Below are 17,863 nucleotides of genomic sequence, written 5' to 3'. Positions count from 1 at the left end.
CCCCAGTACGTCTGCGTAGATGGGAACCGTCATTTGTTTCAGTGACTGCGGTCATATGTAGAAACCATTCGTTTTGCTCCTGGAGCAGGTGCCTGGCTCCTTACCATTTTGTTGTTGTTGGTTGTCATGGAGTTCACGGAGTCCATTCTGGCCCATGGTGACCCCGTGGGTGCAGAGTAGAACAGGCTGGACAATGGCTGTGACCTTTCAGAAGCAGATCCCCAAGCATGTCGTCTGAGGCACCTCTGGATAGGTTTGAACTTCGATTCTTTGGACTCGTAGTTGAATGCTGAGCCATTTGTGCTACCCGGACCGCATGGTACCTTACTGTTACCTTTGTTTGTTATGTACACGTGGACTTACTGAGTGTCCTGGGTGGTCTGTGCTTCGGGACAACCTTAAAGGCACACAGCCTGCTTTTAGAGCAGGGTCTGGAGAAAGCTCAGGGTCTCAAAGAGCACGTTGCAAGTTTGACTCACAGAGTCTTGGGAACCAGGAAACTGTTCTATTGTTTGCTCCAAGCACACCTGCTTTCTGTCCAGCTGCTTTCTGAGTCCTGAGAGAGTCATAACATGGCTTTGATATATTTAATATAAGCGCGTGGGAACCTACGTGTTTTCGTTCCTCATCTCTGGATTAGGATCCAAAGTAAATCACAGAGAGTGGAAGTTGGTTTACACGTGTCTTCCTTGTCCCGGAGGCGGCGTTTCTGCCAGGTGGGCCGCAGGGACCGGCTGGCGTCCAGGCTGACCAGAAGGCTTTCCCTCTCCTAGTCATCTCTGCAGTCGTCTGTCCCTCAAGCACCACCATAAATGTGCTTCAAAAAAAAGCACGCCCTTTCCTTCAATTATGGAGAATTCAATTTATCCCCGTTCTCTAAGGCATTTACTAGGAGAAAAAGAGAGTCCTTGGGCAGTATTCCATGTAATTAGATTTTTATACCTTTATATTGTGAATTGTGAATTCTGATTTCTTCACCCTAAGGTGCAAAGTGATGGCGTATAGCAGCCCCAGACCGCAGCTGATGTTATAATTTAGAGGGACTTCTGAAACCTCTCTAACCGAGGGAAAGAAATGCTGGGGGAAAGAAACAATGGTGGATATTTTACTTTATAAATATTAAAATATGTTCTTGCTTTAGAGCCACTCCACCACTCATCTATCAGTTGGTTGTACTGTGGTGGCTTACATGTTGCTGGGATGCTGGAATTTGTGCCCCTAGGTTTTCAAATACTAGCAGGTTCACCCATGATGAACAGGTCTGCAGTTTCCAAATTAAGACAGACTAGGAAGAAAGATTTGGTGGCCTACTTCCAAGCAATGAGCCATTGAAAACCCAGTGGTTCACAGTAGAACATTTTTCCAAACTGGAAGATGAGACCCCTAGGTGGAAGGTAACAATGGGCTCAAGCAAGGCAATGAGGAGGAGGAGGAGGACGGGGGAATTGGCAGCATTTCCTTCTGTTGTCCATGGGTCACCAGGAGTCGGAGCTGACTCCATAAGCAATTTGTGCTTCTCAAAAGTAACCCACACCTGCATTCTTCCGCGTTGCTAACACACTGCTGAAGACCTGGCTGATCTCCTCCCTCACACATGGACTTTCCTGAGTCCCCAGGAAATAGCAGCCCTTTATTAAAATACAACTAATGTTAAATTTTCTGTAACTACTGAGAATCAGGATTAGAAAAAATTAATCACTTTATTGGGGGGCTCTTACAAATCTTATAACATTCCATCCTTCTATAGCATTAAGCACACTTGCACGTGTGTTGCCATCAACATTTCCAAAAAAAAACATTTTCTTTCTACTTGAGCCCTTAGTATCAGGTCCTCTTTTTTCCCTCCCTCTCTCCTCTCCCCTCCTCATGAAGGATTTCTTTTCTCTTGTAATGTGAAGAAAAAATAAAGATTAAGTGGAAATTATATAAAAGTAGATACAATATATCATAATCTCAATTATTGAAAAATATCTTGAAGGAGAGGGTTAAATGAAAAAGTACTGCTACGACATCCTAGAACACGTTATTAGAAATGTCAAGTGTGAGGCGACGTTGTCTGGCAGACCTCTGCCGAGGGTGATGCAACTCAGAAGGCGGCGGTGTCTCTGCCTCCCTCACCCTTCCTTGAAGAAGTCTGCGTTCCTCGACTGACATCACATCCAAGCGTCAGGCTTGGCATCCTTATGGGACTCAAATTGTTGAACTGGGGACAATTCACTATAAATAGTATCTCTTAAGGAAGAAAACTGTCGATAAGAAGTAGATTTGCTTGAACTGCTGTCAGAAAGAACACTCTAGAATGGGAAGATTACGCATCTGTTAGGCTCTTCAGATTAAATGTAAGTTTAACCTGGATCTTTATATACTTCTCATGTTTCCAGGCTGGGCTTTTAAAATACCTAAGCAAACCAAGATCGATATTTTAACAAACTACCACCAATAGTCCCACGGACTAAATCTGTGTAAAAACTTCAAAGGAGTGAACTTAAGAATCTGATTTTAAAAAAACAACAAAAACAAATAAGAGTTGCACTTTGAAAGTACTTATTTATGATAATAAAGAGTCACTCTGAGAACTGTACCTTTTCCTTTTCTTGGGACACTGGCATGGGCTTCATCATCATAGTGCACTCTAATTTGCTTTGCTCTCAGCTATGCAAACAGCCGCTCTTTCAGTTCATCCCACACATACTGGCTGAGGATTATAAATGCAGCCTTGGCGGAATGATAAGGTATATTTAAACAGCTGTCGCAAAAGTGGTGCACAGTTTTTTGAGAATACAAGAGAAGGTGAGATTGTGGACACCTGGAGCTTGGGATTGTAGCCCAGGTTTGAAGGGTCCAGAAGTGGGCTTGCAGGGTGTTGTGGGGGCAGAAATGAGGGCGAAGGCATGGGTATATATATGCAGGGGAAAGGGATATAAGGACAACTGGGCCACGTCTGGAGTCCTGGTGGCACCGTGGCCTGCGAACTGGAGTCGTCTACCAGTCCATCCATGGGAGAAAGAGGAGGCAGTCTGCTTCCATAAAGATTTCCATTCTCACAATCCGTATGGGGCAGGTCTACTCTGTTGTGTAGGGTTGCTATGAGTGGGAATGAACTTGATGGCAGTGAGTTGGTTTTATGGGTTGGGGCCCGATCAAGAGCTATCAGTGCTCAACTACTTGGTACTGTTACTACTCCATGCAGTGGGAAATCATGAACAGTTTGTACAAAAATCCCGACATGTTTTGGCAGAGACCTGTAAGTGATCATTTGTCAGGCCACAGCCCACAGGATTGTGCATCTGTGGCTAAGGAGGTGTGTGTGCCTCTTGGTGTTCAAGTTTCCTATTAGAATTAATAATGTTAAATTTGGTCCTGAAGGATGGAGTCCCACTCTAACACATGGACCTTGATAATTTATGTCAACTTTTGTCTTAAGAGAGGGAGCTCCGGTGGTGCTGTGGATTAGGTGTCTAGCTACTAACTACAAGGTTGGCAGTTCAAACCCACCAGCTGCTCCTCAGGTGAAAGATGGGGTGTCTGCTCCTGTAAAGATGGACAGTCTTGTAAATCCTATTGAAGGTTGCTGTGCGTTCAGAATCAGCTTGCAGACTGTGGGTTTTTTGGGTTATCCTGAATGCGATTATGGTGCTAGCTTGGATTCAGCTTCTCCTTGTTTTGCTGTTTCTGGTCTGGGCTCTCACCACTTCCCACCATCCTCCTGTGCTATGCAAACCATGCTTTGGCTTATTCCTTAGAATCCTCCTGGATTTGTGTCTCAGTCCTGGCCACTCCCTTCACTTACCCTGGCTTTGCCTCTGGTTCCTCTTTTAGAGCCGAGAGCTAGTGGTATTTTGATTTGCCATGAAGCCAAGCTAGAGCAGATTCAGAAACGTTTGCAGTGTTGTTGAAAAACTATGAGACTTGACTGAAGGTGTGGACGCTGGGGTGGAGAAAGAGTATGGATTCAAGAGCGATTGTGGATTTAAACACGAAAAGATCTGATTATTGCTTATGGGAGTTGGAGGGAAGTCATGTGACATGCCGAATTTTTAGAGCCTGGCCAACAGATGTTTTTCTTATGTTTACAACTGAAGCTAAATTTTGTAGGTAGAGCTGTCAAAGAGGCTTCTTTCAGCTTTCGTAAACAATGATTACCCCAAAGGGGGCTTTGAGCAGCTGGGTTAAGAGGATTGTAGCAGTACTATGCCGTGCACGACTGCATTAGAATAAGATGAAGGAAGATGAGAAGACAAGCGCCTGCCCCCGCAGTGCGGGGACACCAAGAGTTGAAGCAGCCCTTCCCTTGGCTCTAGTCTTGCTGGGACTCAGGAGTCTCCTTTGAGCGGAAGGCCAGGCACTGCGTTTTACAAACAATCTGGGAAAGAAAATGTGCAAATTTAGAGAGGAAATGAAGGCAACTCAGTACTCAGGAGTCTCAAAAATTGTGCGTAATCTCAACAACTTGAGGTTATTTTATGCGGCGCCCACCTACAGGCCGGTCCACTTATTTGAATATTTTCATGGTGGAGTATTAAATAATTGTTCAAAGTTATTGAGCGACTAATATGTGCCAGGCATTGTTCTGGGCACTTGGGCCTGCAGACAACCCAATTTCGTCCTTTGCAATTGTTCTGTGGTCTTATCTGCATTTTTGAGATAAGAAAATTGAGGCTTAGGGAAAAGACTTACTGAAACACAACTAGCAACTTACGTTTTTCTCTTCAGCTCCTTAAAGCTGAAGCTTTATTTAGTTGGTTTCGGTTCAGGGAAGCAGTTAAGGTCTCTTTTGTACTGATGAGTAACTCTGGTGGTGCAGTGGTTAAAGCACTCAGCTGCTAACCCAAAGGTCAGTGATTTGAACCCACCAACCTCTCTGCAGGAGAAAGACCTGACAGTGCTTCCGTTAAGGAGTTACACACCTGGGGCACTTCCACTCTGCCCTGCAGGGTCGCTATGAGTTGGAATCAATTCCGTGGCGGTTGGCCTGAGTTTTTGGCTGAAACTTTCTTTTTCAGTTTGGTATGTGCTGATAAGGGTTCTGGAACAGCCATGAAAATGTGTTTATTCGCAGCCTCCCCTGGGTTGGGGCGCTATTCTGGGCACAGCAGCCCAGGTTGAGCCCAGGCAGGAGCCAGAGTAAACAGGTTGTTCTTTGTCTTCTCCTTAGTTCTTGGTTCAGTCAGGACCTACTTCTGAAGCGTGGCTTGAGTGTTCCACCCTTACCATCATTATGGTTGTTTTCATTACTACATGCTTTCTGTGTGTGCCAGCCATACTTTTATGCAGTCGTTACAACCACTCTAAGCTTGCTGCTCTTGTTGTCTTCGTTTTACACGTGAGCATACAGAGGAAGTGACACACAGGAGCTCCCAGGCTGGTACAGATGGGACTTGAACCCATTCATGTCTTTATCAGTCCAGAGTCCATTTCCTAAGCACAGTGGTATTTTGCCCCAACACTAGAAGGTTCTCTTATTCCCAAGGTCTCTAGTTAAGGTGCTTTCTTAATTTCATTCTAAAACCATTGCCATTGAGTGTATTCCAACTCATACAAATCCTAGAGTAGAACTTCCCTCATAGGCTTTCTAAGACTATAATCTTTGTAGAACAGACTGCCATCTCTTTCTGCCATGAATAATCTAGTGAATTTGAACCACTGGTCTTTCAGTGAGCAGCTTCCCACTGCTCTTTAGGTTGAAATTCAGAGGTTAGGTGCTCTGGTGGCACTGTGGGCTGCGCATTGAGCTGTTAAACATGAAGTCTGCAGTTCAAACCCAGCAGCTGCTCCTTGAGAGAAGGTTGAGATTGTCTACTTCTATGAAGATTCACAGCCTTGGAAATCTGAATGGGGAGATTCTACTCTGCCTGGTTAATTTTTCAAACAGCTAATGATGATTTTATTCATATTTTGACCTGGTCACTAGGTTAATTAGCCACGCTCTGGTGCCTTCTTTTGCATCATAAAAGCTGTGATGCCTTCTTTTATAACTGATGCTTACTGCTGCTGGACTGATGGTACCGTCTACAGATATCCCAATTATAGAAGCACATTTCTCCTGTTGGGGAGGGAGTGGTGGCATCCTAGCACCTTAGCAGGGCGTTCCTGTAGGAGGCTTGGTGATGTAGCAGATAATCAGGTTTCAAAGGTTTGAAGAGCTCGTCATAAAAGGATATCCACCTCCTTTCATTTCCATCCAGGTGTTGCCAGAGTGCAAACATCAGCATCAGAAATTAATAGGCTGCTCTTTTGATGGATGAAAAGCGGTGACTTGGCACTGGAGGGCAACTTTTGTTAACCGTTTATGTGTTCCAAGGAGGTGAGCCTCCTTTTCATTGTGGAAATTCTGAGGATAGCCCACCTTACCATAAGAAAATTATGAAAGGGATGTAGAATTTTAGTACTTGTGCTATATGAAAACTAATGAAAGTAATAACCAATTAGATGGTTATAAAGCCTGTGTGTATTAAAGTCTTATACAAATACTGATTAATAGTAATGCTATAAACTCACAAGCAAGTAAAATCATGCCTGATTCAAATGATAGGAATTTTTATGTGCATTTCTACAGACCCTGTTATTAGTGGGCAACAAAGTGCCTTACAAGTTATCATTATTAAAGCCCCCAAATACAACCAGTAAAAGGCATTTTATTGAGGGGAATAGCCAAGAATTCCCTCTTACCACATGCATATCATGAGGCCTAAATGTCCGAACAAAAGTAGAATTCCCTTATCGAGTATTTTGCACATGGGGGTTTGGGGTTCCGAATCCACAGTCCTAGGCCCTGGTAGATGTGGACTGAAAGTTCACACATGGGATGCTTCAATCTATATGATGCGAATCCTTCAGCTGTTTGTGAACGTCCACATACAGAGTCATTGTAAGCCGCTCTTGCTAGCCTGTCGACCGGAACTGACTGCATGGCAGTGAGTTTGGGGGTTGGTTGACTATAAAGTCAAATTTGAAGAACAACACCAAAAGTATGTCCACTGCCCATGAAAGCATTATGAAACTTTTTGGAGTGTCATAGCAGGTTTATTTTCCCTCGAGCTAATATCGAATCCTAAGGACTAACAACTTGTAGCAATCTGTGCAAACTCCATTGCTTTCTGCACGCGGCCGAAAGTCCATCAGCTGTAAGGAGGGTTTTCAAATGGGCTTCAGAGCACTCCTTTGCCCTCTCCTCCATTCTCTTCTCTCGCTTGAAGCTCTTGCGCTCCCTAGTCCGCACTGACTGGAGAAGCTCCAGCACAATCCCGGTACCTGGGTCTTACTCCCACCCCCAATCTCTCCCCGCATGCGTGACCCTTTGCCATGAGTTGATTCGGACTCCTTGCGACTTCATGTGTGTCAGAGTTGAATGGTGCTCCACAGGGCGTCCTATGGCTGACTTTCAGGAGATGGATTGGCAGGCCTTTCTTCTGAGGTGCCTTTGTGAGTTAGCTGCTGAGCCCATTAATGGCTCGCATCAAGCAGGGACTCCATGCGTTTGCCATACTCAGCTTTGTTTTCTTCTGTCGTGGAGACACGACATCGCTACAGGTGGTCATGATCATGTTTACATCTAATTTCAAAGTTCTCCTTTTCTCCCTTTCGTCTGCAGGGAAAACTGAGGCTGCGATCAAAAACTTCAGTCCCTACTACAGCCGCCAGTACTCTGTGGCTTTCTGCAACCACGTCCGCAGTGAAGTAGAGCAGCAAAGAGACTCACGCTCACAATTTCTGAAGATCAAGGTAACCCAAGCACGCCTGGGGTGCTGTTTCTCCCACTGAGGGTGGCACTATGACCATCATTTGGTTGGCACCTTTCAAAAGTCTGCTCTGAAATCATTCTATACTCAAAAAAACTCTCCTGGCCTGGAACTTAGAGCAGATGATTTCATGTGGCTGTGAAATCCATATAAAAAGAAAGCAATCATGATTCCAATGTTATTAAGTGTTTTCTCCACTTTGATACTTTAATGTTGAGAAATCTGGACTTGCTATGTGAAGTTCAGAGGAAAATACGGTTTTAATTACAATGCTTTTTCCTGGGGCCATTTCGTTTGGGTCATTGTTCTAATAGGATTGTCTCTTCTAATCCCCTAAATGGATTCTTTCTCCTTTGCTCCATTATACTCATGATCCACAACCTCAACAGGTATTTATGGAGAACCTACTATTTCCCAGTCTTATTCTAAGGAGAAACATTCTCAGTGGAGGAGTGAGCTAAGCATTGCACAGATGCCAGCAGCCGCACGGGAGAGAGATGAGACTGCTTACTCCCCCTGGAAAGATGAACAGTCTCAGAAGCCCGGAGGAGCCACTCTCCTCAGTCGCAGGGGGTCACTAGGAGTCAGAATGCACTCGAGGACACGGGTTTCCCCCACCCCCACTCCTGATGGACAAGGAGCCCTTATGGTACAATGGTTAAGTTTTCTACTGCTAACCAAAAGGTTTGTGGTTTGAATCCGCCAGCCACTGTGTGAGAGAAAGCTACGGCAGCCTGCTTCTCTGAGGACTCAGTCAAACTCCCTGACCCGCCACCATTGAGTTGATGCCCTTTCACAGCGACCCTGTAGAGAGTTTGGGCGGCTGTCGGTCTTTCCAGGAGCAGCAGCCTCTTTGTCCCTATGTGAAGCCAGTGGATTTGAATTGCTGGTGGTTTGATTCTCAGTCCAACTCAGCGCCACCGTGGCTCTGTCCATGAAGAGACCGCCTCGGAAACCTTGTGGGGCAGCCGTCCCTACTCCGTCTTGTAGGGTCACTTGGGGTCTCAAAGGACTGGGCAACAGATTAGATATTTGGTTGTGGTTTTGTGTGTGTTCTAAGGACTTTGGGAATGAGACAAATTATTTGCCTTCTTGCAGTTTAAATTCATATATACAGACAGAGAGATAAACAGACATACACCAGTTAATGCCATAAAAATAATAAAATAGGGATTTTATTTTATACAGGGTGATCAGAGAGTCCTTCCTATGGAAATGTTTGAGCAGGAAATGGCGAGCGATAAGGAAGCAGGCTCTGGGAATTGCATGAGAAGAGAAGTCCGGGCAGATAGAGAGCAATGCACATACTGCTGTAAGAAGCTGTAAGAAGCATACAAAAAGCAGAGTGCTGCTGTGTGCAGTATCAGCGAGGGGTGATCCATAATGACTACAGATGGGATAGGTAGGGGTCAGGTCAACTAGAAGCATAAGCCACCAGGGCTCCTTGTATTGAAGATACAGTGACATAATCGAAATGACTTTTGTGGCTTCTCTGTGGAGAACAGTGTGGGAGGGGCAAGAGGGGGAACAGAGAGCTGAGAGGAGCATGGGAAATGCCGTAGGGTGATGGTGGGAGGGGTGTGAGCTGCTGTCCTGTCAGGGTGTAGTTGAGGTCGAGCTAACGGAATTCGCTAATGGATTGAGTGTAAAGTAATAGAAGAAGAGAAAGAAAATTTGCTGATGGATTGAGTGTGAAGTAATCGAAGAAGAGAGAAAGAAATCAGCGACAAGTTCTTGGTTGTTAGTCTGAGCAAATGTGTGAGTGGAGTTGCCTTTGACTCAGAAGGAAGCGTTAAGGTTGAGTGGGAATCAGGAGTTTTCTTTGGACTTGTTAAGTTTGAGATCCTTGTTCTATCTACACCGTGGAAATAAGCAATAAGCAGCGATTTGGTCTGTATCTCAGTAGAGAGGTCAATGCTAAAGCGAAATGTGAGAGTTGTCGGCTTATAACTGATATTTAAAGATGTGGGACTTAACTAGAGTCCACCTAGAGGAAGAAAAAGGAAGTCTCAGAAGCAAAGTCCTATCGCCCTTCTGTACCCCAAGCTGCCACCCCCACCCCTCCTTTAACATTTGGACACCAGAAAGAGAAATTTCCAGCAAGGCAGATTGAGAAGAAATAGTTTGTAGAGTAGGAGAAAAACAAATTAAGTATAGTGTGCCCAAAAGGAGATTAAGAGATGTTTGAAGGAGAGGGTCATTCATATACCACATGTGTCATGTACCACAGAGAGGTTAAATAAGGTGACCAAAAGATTTAGAAGCTAGAACATATAAGCTCACTGCCACTGAGTCAATTCCAACTCAGAGTAGCAGGAGAGAACTGGGTAGGATAGGATAGTACTGCCCTGTGAGTTTTGTGACTGTAGCTTTTTACGGGAGTCAAAAGCCCTGTCTTTCTCCGTTGGAGCTGGTGGTGGTTTTGAACTGCAGACCTTTTGGTTAGCAGTCAATGTATAACCACTACACCCAGAGCTCATCACCAGGGCACATAGGTAAAATTAATTATTAGGTCTATAAGACCATGGTCCTCAAACATTGAGGATCCTTTAAAAAGTTAAAATTCTGGGCCATATTCCCATAGATTCAAATATCTTAAATCACACATGGATCGCATTTTTAACCAGCGTACTCGCTGACTTTAGCGGCCCAGATTTCAGAAACGCTCCACATAAGTTCTGTTTATACCATGACTTTTCAACCTCATTTAAATAGAAGAATGGAGGCCCGTCTTACCTTTTAATGAGGAAAAAAGAAAAAAAGAAAGAGACTAACCTCACAATTGCTAGGTTTGAGCCCTTGGCTGCTGCCAGTGTTTCAATCCATCTCCCTGGCAGCCTTTCCCTTTCCCTGGCCCCTCTGCTTCACCAAGCACGACGTCCTTTTCCAAGGGTGCGTCTCTCCCGAGAGCATGTCTGAAGTATGTGCCACGAGCTCTCCCTTCTTGTCTTTGAAGGAGCATTCTGGCTGTACTGATTCCAAGACAAACTTGTTTATTTTCCTAGTCCACCTCATTCATAGTTTAGCTTTCACATTCATTTGAGGCGATTTAAAATACCATGACTTGGGTCAAGTGCACCTTAGACCTCCAAGTGCCATTTTTCCTCCTTAACACTTTAAAAAATGGTCTTGTGCAAAAAATTCGCCCAGTGCTATCTGTTGCTTGATTTCTTAACTGCTGCTACATGTGAGTGGATTGTGGATCCAAGTTCAAGTGAAACGAACTCCTTGACGACTTTGGTCTTTTCTCCAGTTATCAGGATGTTGGCTACTGGTCCATCGCTGAAGACTTTTGCTTTCGTTCTGTTTTACGGTTTTAACAAATTGTCAGTCAGGTAGGGATTTACATTTCAGATCGTTAACTTTGTATTCAGCAGTTTAAAATACTATATGATTTTCCAGTGAAGGGAACCAATCCACATGCACTGCCATTGAGTGAATTCCCACCTGTAGCAACCCTACAGAGGGTTTCTGCAGCTGTAAATATTTATAAGAGCAAATAGCCTCATCTTCGTCCTGAGAAGTGATTGGTGGGTTTGAACTGCCTACCTTGCAGTTAGCAGCCCAGTGCTTACTGGAAAGTGCCATCAAGCTTCTTTAATGAAAGGAGCAATAGTAAGACCAAACAGGAAGCCCATTCGCATAGTTGGAAGTAATGTGAGAGTTTCATAGTGAGGCAAGTATGAATTATCTCTTACACAGCTAATTTAAAGAAAGGCTTAACTAGGAGTCTATCTGACTCTGTCCTCCAGCATGTAGGTCACCAGGGTTAATGGGAAATTCTCAATATTTTAAGCAGAAGAGGTAAAACGGAGTGTTGACCTGATACAAGCTTGCTGTTTAAGCAAATAGCAAACAGCTTCCCTTTGAGGAGTATGATGAGGCCTTAAGTGTTTATAGCTTGATGCCCAGGCGGATTTTTGGATCTGACTTTTGAGGCTGGACATGAAGCAGGAATTAATAGGAGGATAGCCTCCTAATTCTCCTGTTTTCCAGGCACAGTCAGGGGATTAATGAGGTTGTCCACAACTTGAACTTACTCACTTCTCTCCCACAGTTGACCAAGCACTTATTAAATGCCAAATGTATGCAAGGCATAATTCTATTCTAACAACGAGTTGTGCCCCCGGGATCTTCTTGTATAGACTGTCAGGTTATTTTGTTGCTGTGATAGTTAATCATATTATTATTTTTTAAGCCACCATTGGAGCCTGGAACTGTCTTGTATGAAGCAGAGGTATCACAGTTTGTTGAAGACATAAAGAAATGGAAGGACAGATACATTGTGGTTAAAAATGATTTTGCTGTGGAGAGCTATGAGAACAAAGAGGTAAGGCATTTCCTTGTTACCATGGCTTTTCAGTAGTCATAAATATTGACTGGGTTGGGTGAGTCATTCAATAAGTAGTCACTCATTCAAATACTCAAGTCAGTTAACAGATACTTACTGAAAACTTACTATAAGCTAAGTGTTGTACTGCTCTTAGTAGGTGTTGCTAGGTGCCAAGCCAGCTCTTACAACACATCCACATAACGTAGAATTAAACATGGCCTAGGCCTGCACCATCCCCCTGACTGTTAAGTTTGAGCCCACTGCTGCAGCCACGGTGTCAATCCATCTCCTCGAGAGTTTCTGCTTTTTCAATGACCCTCCACTTTCCCAAGCATGATGTCCTTTACGAGGGACTGGTCTCTCCTGGTAGCGTGCCCACGGTATGTGAGATGAGATCTCACCATCCACACTTCTATGGAACATTTATTTGTTCCACTGGAAGTCCCTGGTTCTTTTCATATTCTTCACCAGTACCATAAATCAAATGCACCAGTTCTTCTGTGTCGTCCTTATTCATCGTCTAGCTTTTTCATGCACATGAGGCCATTGGAAATACCGTGGATTGGGTCAGGTACACCTTAGTCTTCAAAGTGACATCTTGGCCACACTCTGAAGAGGTCTGGGGCAGCAGATTTGCCCCGGGCAGTGAGTCTCAGATTTCTTAACTGCTGTTTCCATGATTTACTTGGTATTACCGAGTAGAACTGCCCCGGTCTTTCTCATGAAGACCCGCTGGGTGGGCTTGAACCATGAAACTTCTAGTTAGCTGTCACTAAACCATTGTATCTCCAGCATTCAAATCAAACCCAATCCAACCTACTGTGATTGATGCACAGTGATCCTATAAATCTAACTTACCTACAGCCAGTGAGTTGATTTGATTCACAGGGACCCTATATAATGTTTCCAAGGCTGGCAATCACTACGGGAACAGGTAGCTTCCTCTTTCTCCCACAGAACAGCTGGTGAGTGTGAACCACAGGCTTTGTGATTAGAAGTCCCAAGTAAACCTGAGAGTACCAAGCATTAAGTACCTAGGTGTGACCTACTATGTTGTTGAGAGGTCAGTTTTGTCTGGTGAAAGGTGAAGCACTCTTACTGCATAGTCACTCCCTATTTCTTGCACACTCCCCCTGGGACTGGGTGAACCTGGGGATGCAGCCTGGGTTTGTCACCTACTGACCCCTAATTGATGCCTGGCAACCAACTCTTGGAGCTGAGTTTTTCTCATTTGTAAACTGGACATGAAGCGTTGTATTGCATATTGCTGTCTGAAGATTGACTAATAGAATGTTTGTAAAAGCCAAATTGTTTCTCATCATAATGCAATTCAGTCTGAAGTGGGTTGTTTATAAACTTTCTTGAAATCACACAACGGTAGGTGTTTCTCTGTTGATCTCTGCCTCTGTGTGGATTAGTGGTTCCTCTAATAACTATGGAAATCAGTTTCTTGGAAATGCACAAGTTTGTTTTGTTTGGGTCTCCAACATTGCTTATTGAGTTCATCGCCTAGGTCAACATTATGGTGATGATGTCCAAGCATGCGCTCTGGATTCTGGGCTCCACAGCACCTGGCTTTCAGGTCTCAGGGTGTCTTCAGGTTGGTAGCTCAAAGTCGTGCCTTGACTTAAGTATCCCAATCAGAAGGATATTGTTTCATTTGATCTTTTCTGTCCCAGTCCTCATGGGTATAGCTGCTTGACAGACTGGACCATTCTTACACTGACCAAATAATGCAGTTTCTTGGACGCTGGCCAGAATTTGTTCAGATGTATTGCCCCATCGCTTTCCTGCTGAGCAATCGAACATCTGAGGCAATGCAGTGGCACGTTTTATCATGGCAATATTTTCATGTTTGGGGCAGAGGATCCTGGCAACCATAGCCACAGTTACATGTGTTCTTCAGTCTGATTAGTCACCATCCAGGGCCCACACTAGTCACCAAGCACCCCTGGTACTAAAGTACCTTTGTGTGTCATCACCCTTGAGCTTACTATCAGAATGATTCAGACATGATATGAAATGTCAAATGCAGGGTAGGATATCAAGAAATTGTTAACATTATGTTACCCCCTATGAGATAGATCCTTTCAGTAAATCTCCCTGAAATTATGGCCTATTCATACAGAAGTGCTGAATGTGGGACTACTGTGTAAGTAGTGGGTAGGCAAAACCTATCTGGATAAATCTTACTCAGTGACATAGTGTAGGGATTATTGCTATTCGTGGGTGTTTGTGTCTGGGTCTGTTTATTCTTTGTAGTTCCCTCCAAAAAAGAACAAGTGAGGGGGAAATTCATGTGAATTAAGCCTCTGGTGAATCCTCTCTGACGATAGACCAGGATCTGACTAGCCTCACTCTCATGCAGAATGCAGTGGAAAGTGGATTCTTACAGATGCAGAGATCATTTGATCTCCCTTATGATCCATTTCAATTTGTTCTAGTTTTTAAAATATCTTTTGCTTTCTTTCCTATTAAGGGTTTTATCTGTTTCATTTTTGTTATTGTTGTTAGTTAAAAAATGTTTTTCTGTATATGAAATCCAGGGTAAGTAAATCGTTAGAGACAGTGACTGCATTAATAATGGTCCTTGGGACTTTGGCAGGGGAGGTTGATGGGAAATCAGGAGTAACGATGATGAATACAAGAATGAAGAAAATATTCTAAAACTGATTGTGGTGATGATTATACAGCTTTTCTTGATGTGATTGTGCTATTGAATTATATATTTCAATTATATATCCAAAAAACTGTTAAACAAACAAACCAAAAAAATTCATTTATACCTTTCCCCAGGCCTACCAGAGAGGCACTGTGCCTAAAAGCCGAATTCTTCCTGCTGGTGGGAAGGTGCTGATCTCCGAAGAGGAATACACTTTGTTATCTGATCGGAATTTCCCAGACCCTATTGGTGAGTGGGCGAGACAAGGTCACTCTGCATATGAAGCCCTGGTTTTGTAGTGGTCAATCGTTGGTCAGCAGTTCAAAACCACCACCAGCAACTCTGGAGAAAGACTGGTTATCTACTCCCATTTCAGTTACAGTTACAGCCTGAGAAACCCACAAGGGGTCACTGTGAGTCAGCACTGACTCAGTGGCAGTGAGTTTTGAGATTTTACTGGTGAATGACTGAACACCATTCTCATTTCAGAGTATCTCAGTAAGCTTTGTTCTGCTAGACCAGGAACCCTGGTGGCAGTGTCAGATAAGCGTTGGCTGCGAACTGCAAGGGAACCCACGAGCTGCTGCCAGCAGGAGTGGGGAGCGGGGTGATAGGGGTGGGAGACGAAGCTATCTGATCTTGTTCAGATTCATAGACTGTGGCTTTTGGGGTGGTTTGTTATCTTGATGTTTCTCAACATAGGTGGTGGGAGAGGGACCAAGGATGTGCGGAGGAGGGTCGATTTTGTCTTCCAGGGACATTTGGCAATGTCTAGAGACAATTTTGGTTTTCACAGTTTGGCTGGTGGGGCAGTTCTGGGGCGAGAGAACTTGGAGACTTTCAGTAGCTGGAGCCAGGGGTGTGGCTAAGCACTTGACAATGCACAGGGCAGTCCAACCATGGAGAAGGGGCCACTAAGGTTGAGACACTGTGGGGCAGACCCTCCTGCTCCACAGACAACGGAAGATGGGATTTCTTTTTTTTTAATCATTTTATTGGGGCTTGTGCAATTCTTATGACAATCCATACATACATCTATTGTGTCAAGCACATATGTACATTTGCTGCCCTCATCATTCTCAAAACATTTGCCTTCTACTTTAGCCCTTAATAGTAGCTGTTCATTTCCCCCCTCCTTCCCCCCTCCCCCCTCCCTCATGAACCCTTCATAATTCATAAATTATTATTGTTTTGTCATATGTTACACTGTCTGACGTCTCCCCCCACCCTCTTCTCTGCTGTCTATCCCCCAGGGAGGGAGCTATACGTAGATTCTTGTAATCGGTTCCCCCTTTCTACCCCACATTCCCTCCACCCTCCAGGCATCACCACTCTCAGCACTGGTCCTGAAGGAGTCATCTGTCCTGGATTCCCTGTGTTTCCAGTTGCTATCTGTACCAGTGTACATCCTCTGGTCTAGCCAGATTTGTGAGGTAGAATTGGGATCATGATAGTGGTGGGGGGGAGGAAGCATTTAAGAACTAGAGGAAAGTTATATGTTTCATCGTTGCCACCCTGCATGCTGACTGGCTCATCTCCTCCCCACAACCCTTCAGTAAGGGGGTGTCCAGTTCCCTACCGATGGGCTTTGAGTCTCCACTCTGCACTCACCCACCTTTACAATGATATGATTTTTTGTTCTTTGATGCTTGATACCTGATCCCTTCGACAGCTCGTGGTCACACAGGCTGGTGTGCTTCTTCCATGTGGGCTTTGTTGCTTTTGAGCTAGTTGGCCGCTTGTTTATCTTTAAGACCCCAGACGCTCTATCTTTTGATAGCTGGGCACCATCAGCTTTCTTCACCACATTTGCTTATGCACACATTTGGGAAGATGGGATTTCTTTAAATTAGGACAGCATAGTGCCACTTCTATTATTTTATATCATGCTTAATAAATTACTGGGTTTTTATGCATAGAAAATGTGCATTCAGCCAAAGACCGTGCGGCTTTGGAATACATCACAGGGAAGCAGAATAAACCAGTGGGGGTCATTGCACAGTACATCAAAACCTATCTTTGGTAAGCAAGCCTGGTAGACCTGTCAAGGAATATTTTTCCCCCTAATTTTAGGTGATACGTAATAAAATATCCTAAACTGACACAATGCTATAAAAAGGTATCGTGATAACCCAGAACCTCTATATTTAAAAAGACATTGCCTTAATTAGCATATGCATAAATAGAATGTTGTCTTGGAAAGGATATTGGGCTGAGAATCGGTAGACTGTATTTTTATCTGATTCTAACTGTGTCATTTATCAACTGTCTTACCTTAATGGGCTACCTCACCTCTCTGGGTTTTTATTTCTCTTCCTTTAAAATGGGGGGGGGGTGCTTAAGCTTAAAAATCTGAACAGACCTTTTCAGCTCCTGCCTTCTTTGATTCTCATTCATTTAAATTTTTCCACGTAGATAAAGTGATGGATGTAATATATAGATCAAATAAAGCAGTTCATGGAGATTTATGAACTGTAGCTAATGTAATAACCCCATCTGGCTGTGTGTAAATCATACTACACAGTAATTACTTGGTTTTGAAGAGAGCCCTGCTTTTTATTAGTGGATATAATCATTTCATTAGAATGTATGGAGAAAATAATCATTGCATCAATTGTTATTTTGGTGCAGAAATGCTTAGCATAGTGTTTTAAATAACATGGTTATAGGATTAGTATATGGACCATAAAGCTACATTACCAAATTGTTACTAAGTAATTCAAGCTAAAACAACACTTTGCATGTATGATCACGCACATTATCGTATTTTCTAATTTGAATTCTACTGATATGTTGACTTGGCTTTGGAACTGCAGCTAGAAACAGCCAGAGCAACACGCTGTCACCACTTCAGAATGTCCCCAAAGGACTTTCCAGTGAAATCAGTCCGACCAGACAATGTATTTATTGATTAAGGATGAAATCACGTTAAAAGGAATGAAAAGGAATAAGAATTAGAAGGCTCGTGTGACTAATACCAGTTGCCTTAGACTTCAGCCGGGGGAATTTCAATGACCTTTTTTTGGTTGTTTTTTTAAGTTGTGTGGTGTGGCCTTTTGAGTTTTAAAAATAGGAAAGTCTACACTACATCATTTGTCATACTCTTGCAACTCAACTCAGAAAAAATGC

General features: G+C 43.7%; 1 protein-coding gene across 1 annotated transcript in view; it reads left to right on the top strand.

Annotated features, from left to right (window-relative positions):
- The window catches only part of NIBAN1 (niban apoptosis regulator 1), a 220,614-nt gene that overhangs the window by 97,711 nt on the left and 105,040 nt on the right, over window positions 1–17,863 (top strand). The window contains exons 2-4 of the mRNA XM_045297990.1: window positions 7,592–7,722; window positions 11,938–12,069; window positions 14,869–14,983. Of these exons, the coding sequence (XP_045153925.1) occupies window positions 7,592–7,722; window positions 11,938–12,069; window positions 14,869–14,983 (378 nt within the window). The remainder of the gene's footprint in view (window positions 1–7,591; window positions 7,723–11,937; window positions 12,070–14,868; window positions 14,984–17,863) is intronic.

This window comes from Echinops telfairi, unplaced genomic scaffold (genome assembly GCF_000313985.2).
Source record: "Echinops telfairi isolate 266 unplaced genomic scaffold, ASM31398v2 ScPeMD7_7424;HRSCAF=8462, whole genome shotgun sequence".
Lineage (NCBI taxonomy): Eukaryota > Metazoa > Chordata > Mammalia > Afrosoricida > Tenrecidae > Echinops > Echinops telfairi.
This window is presented reverse-complemented; position numbering and strand designations above follow the sequence as displayed.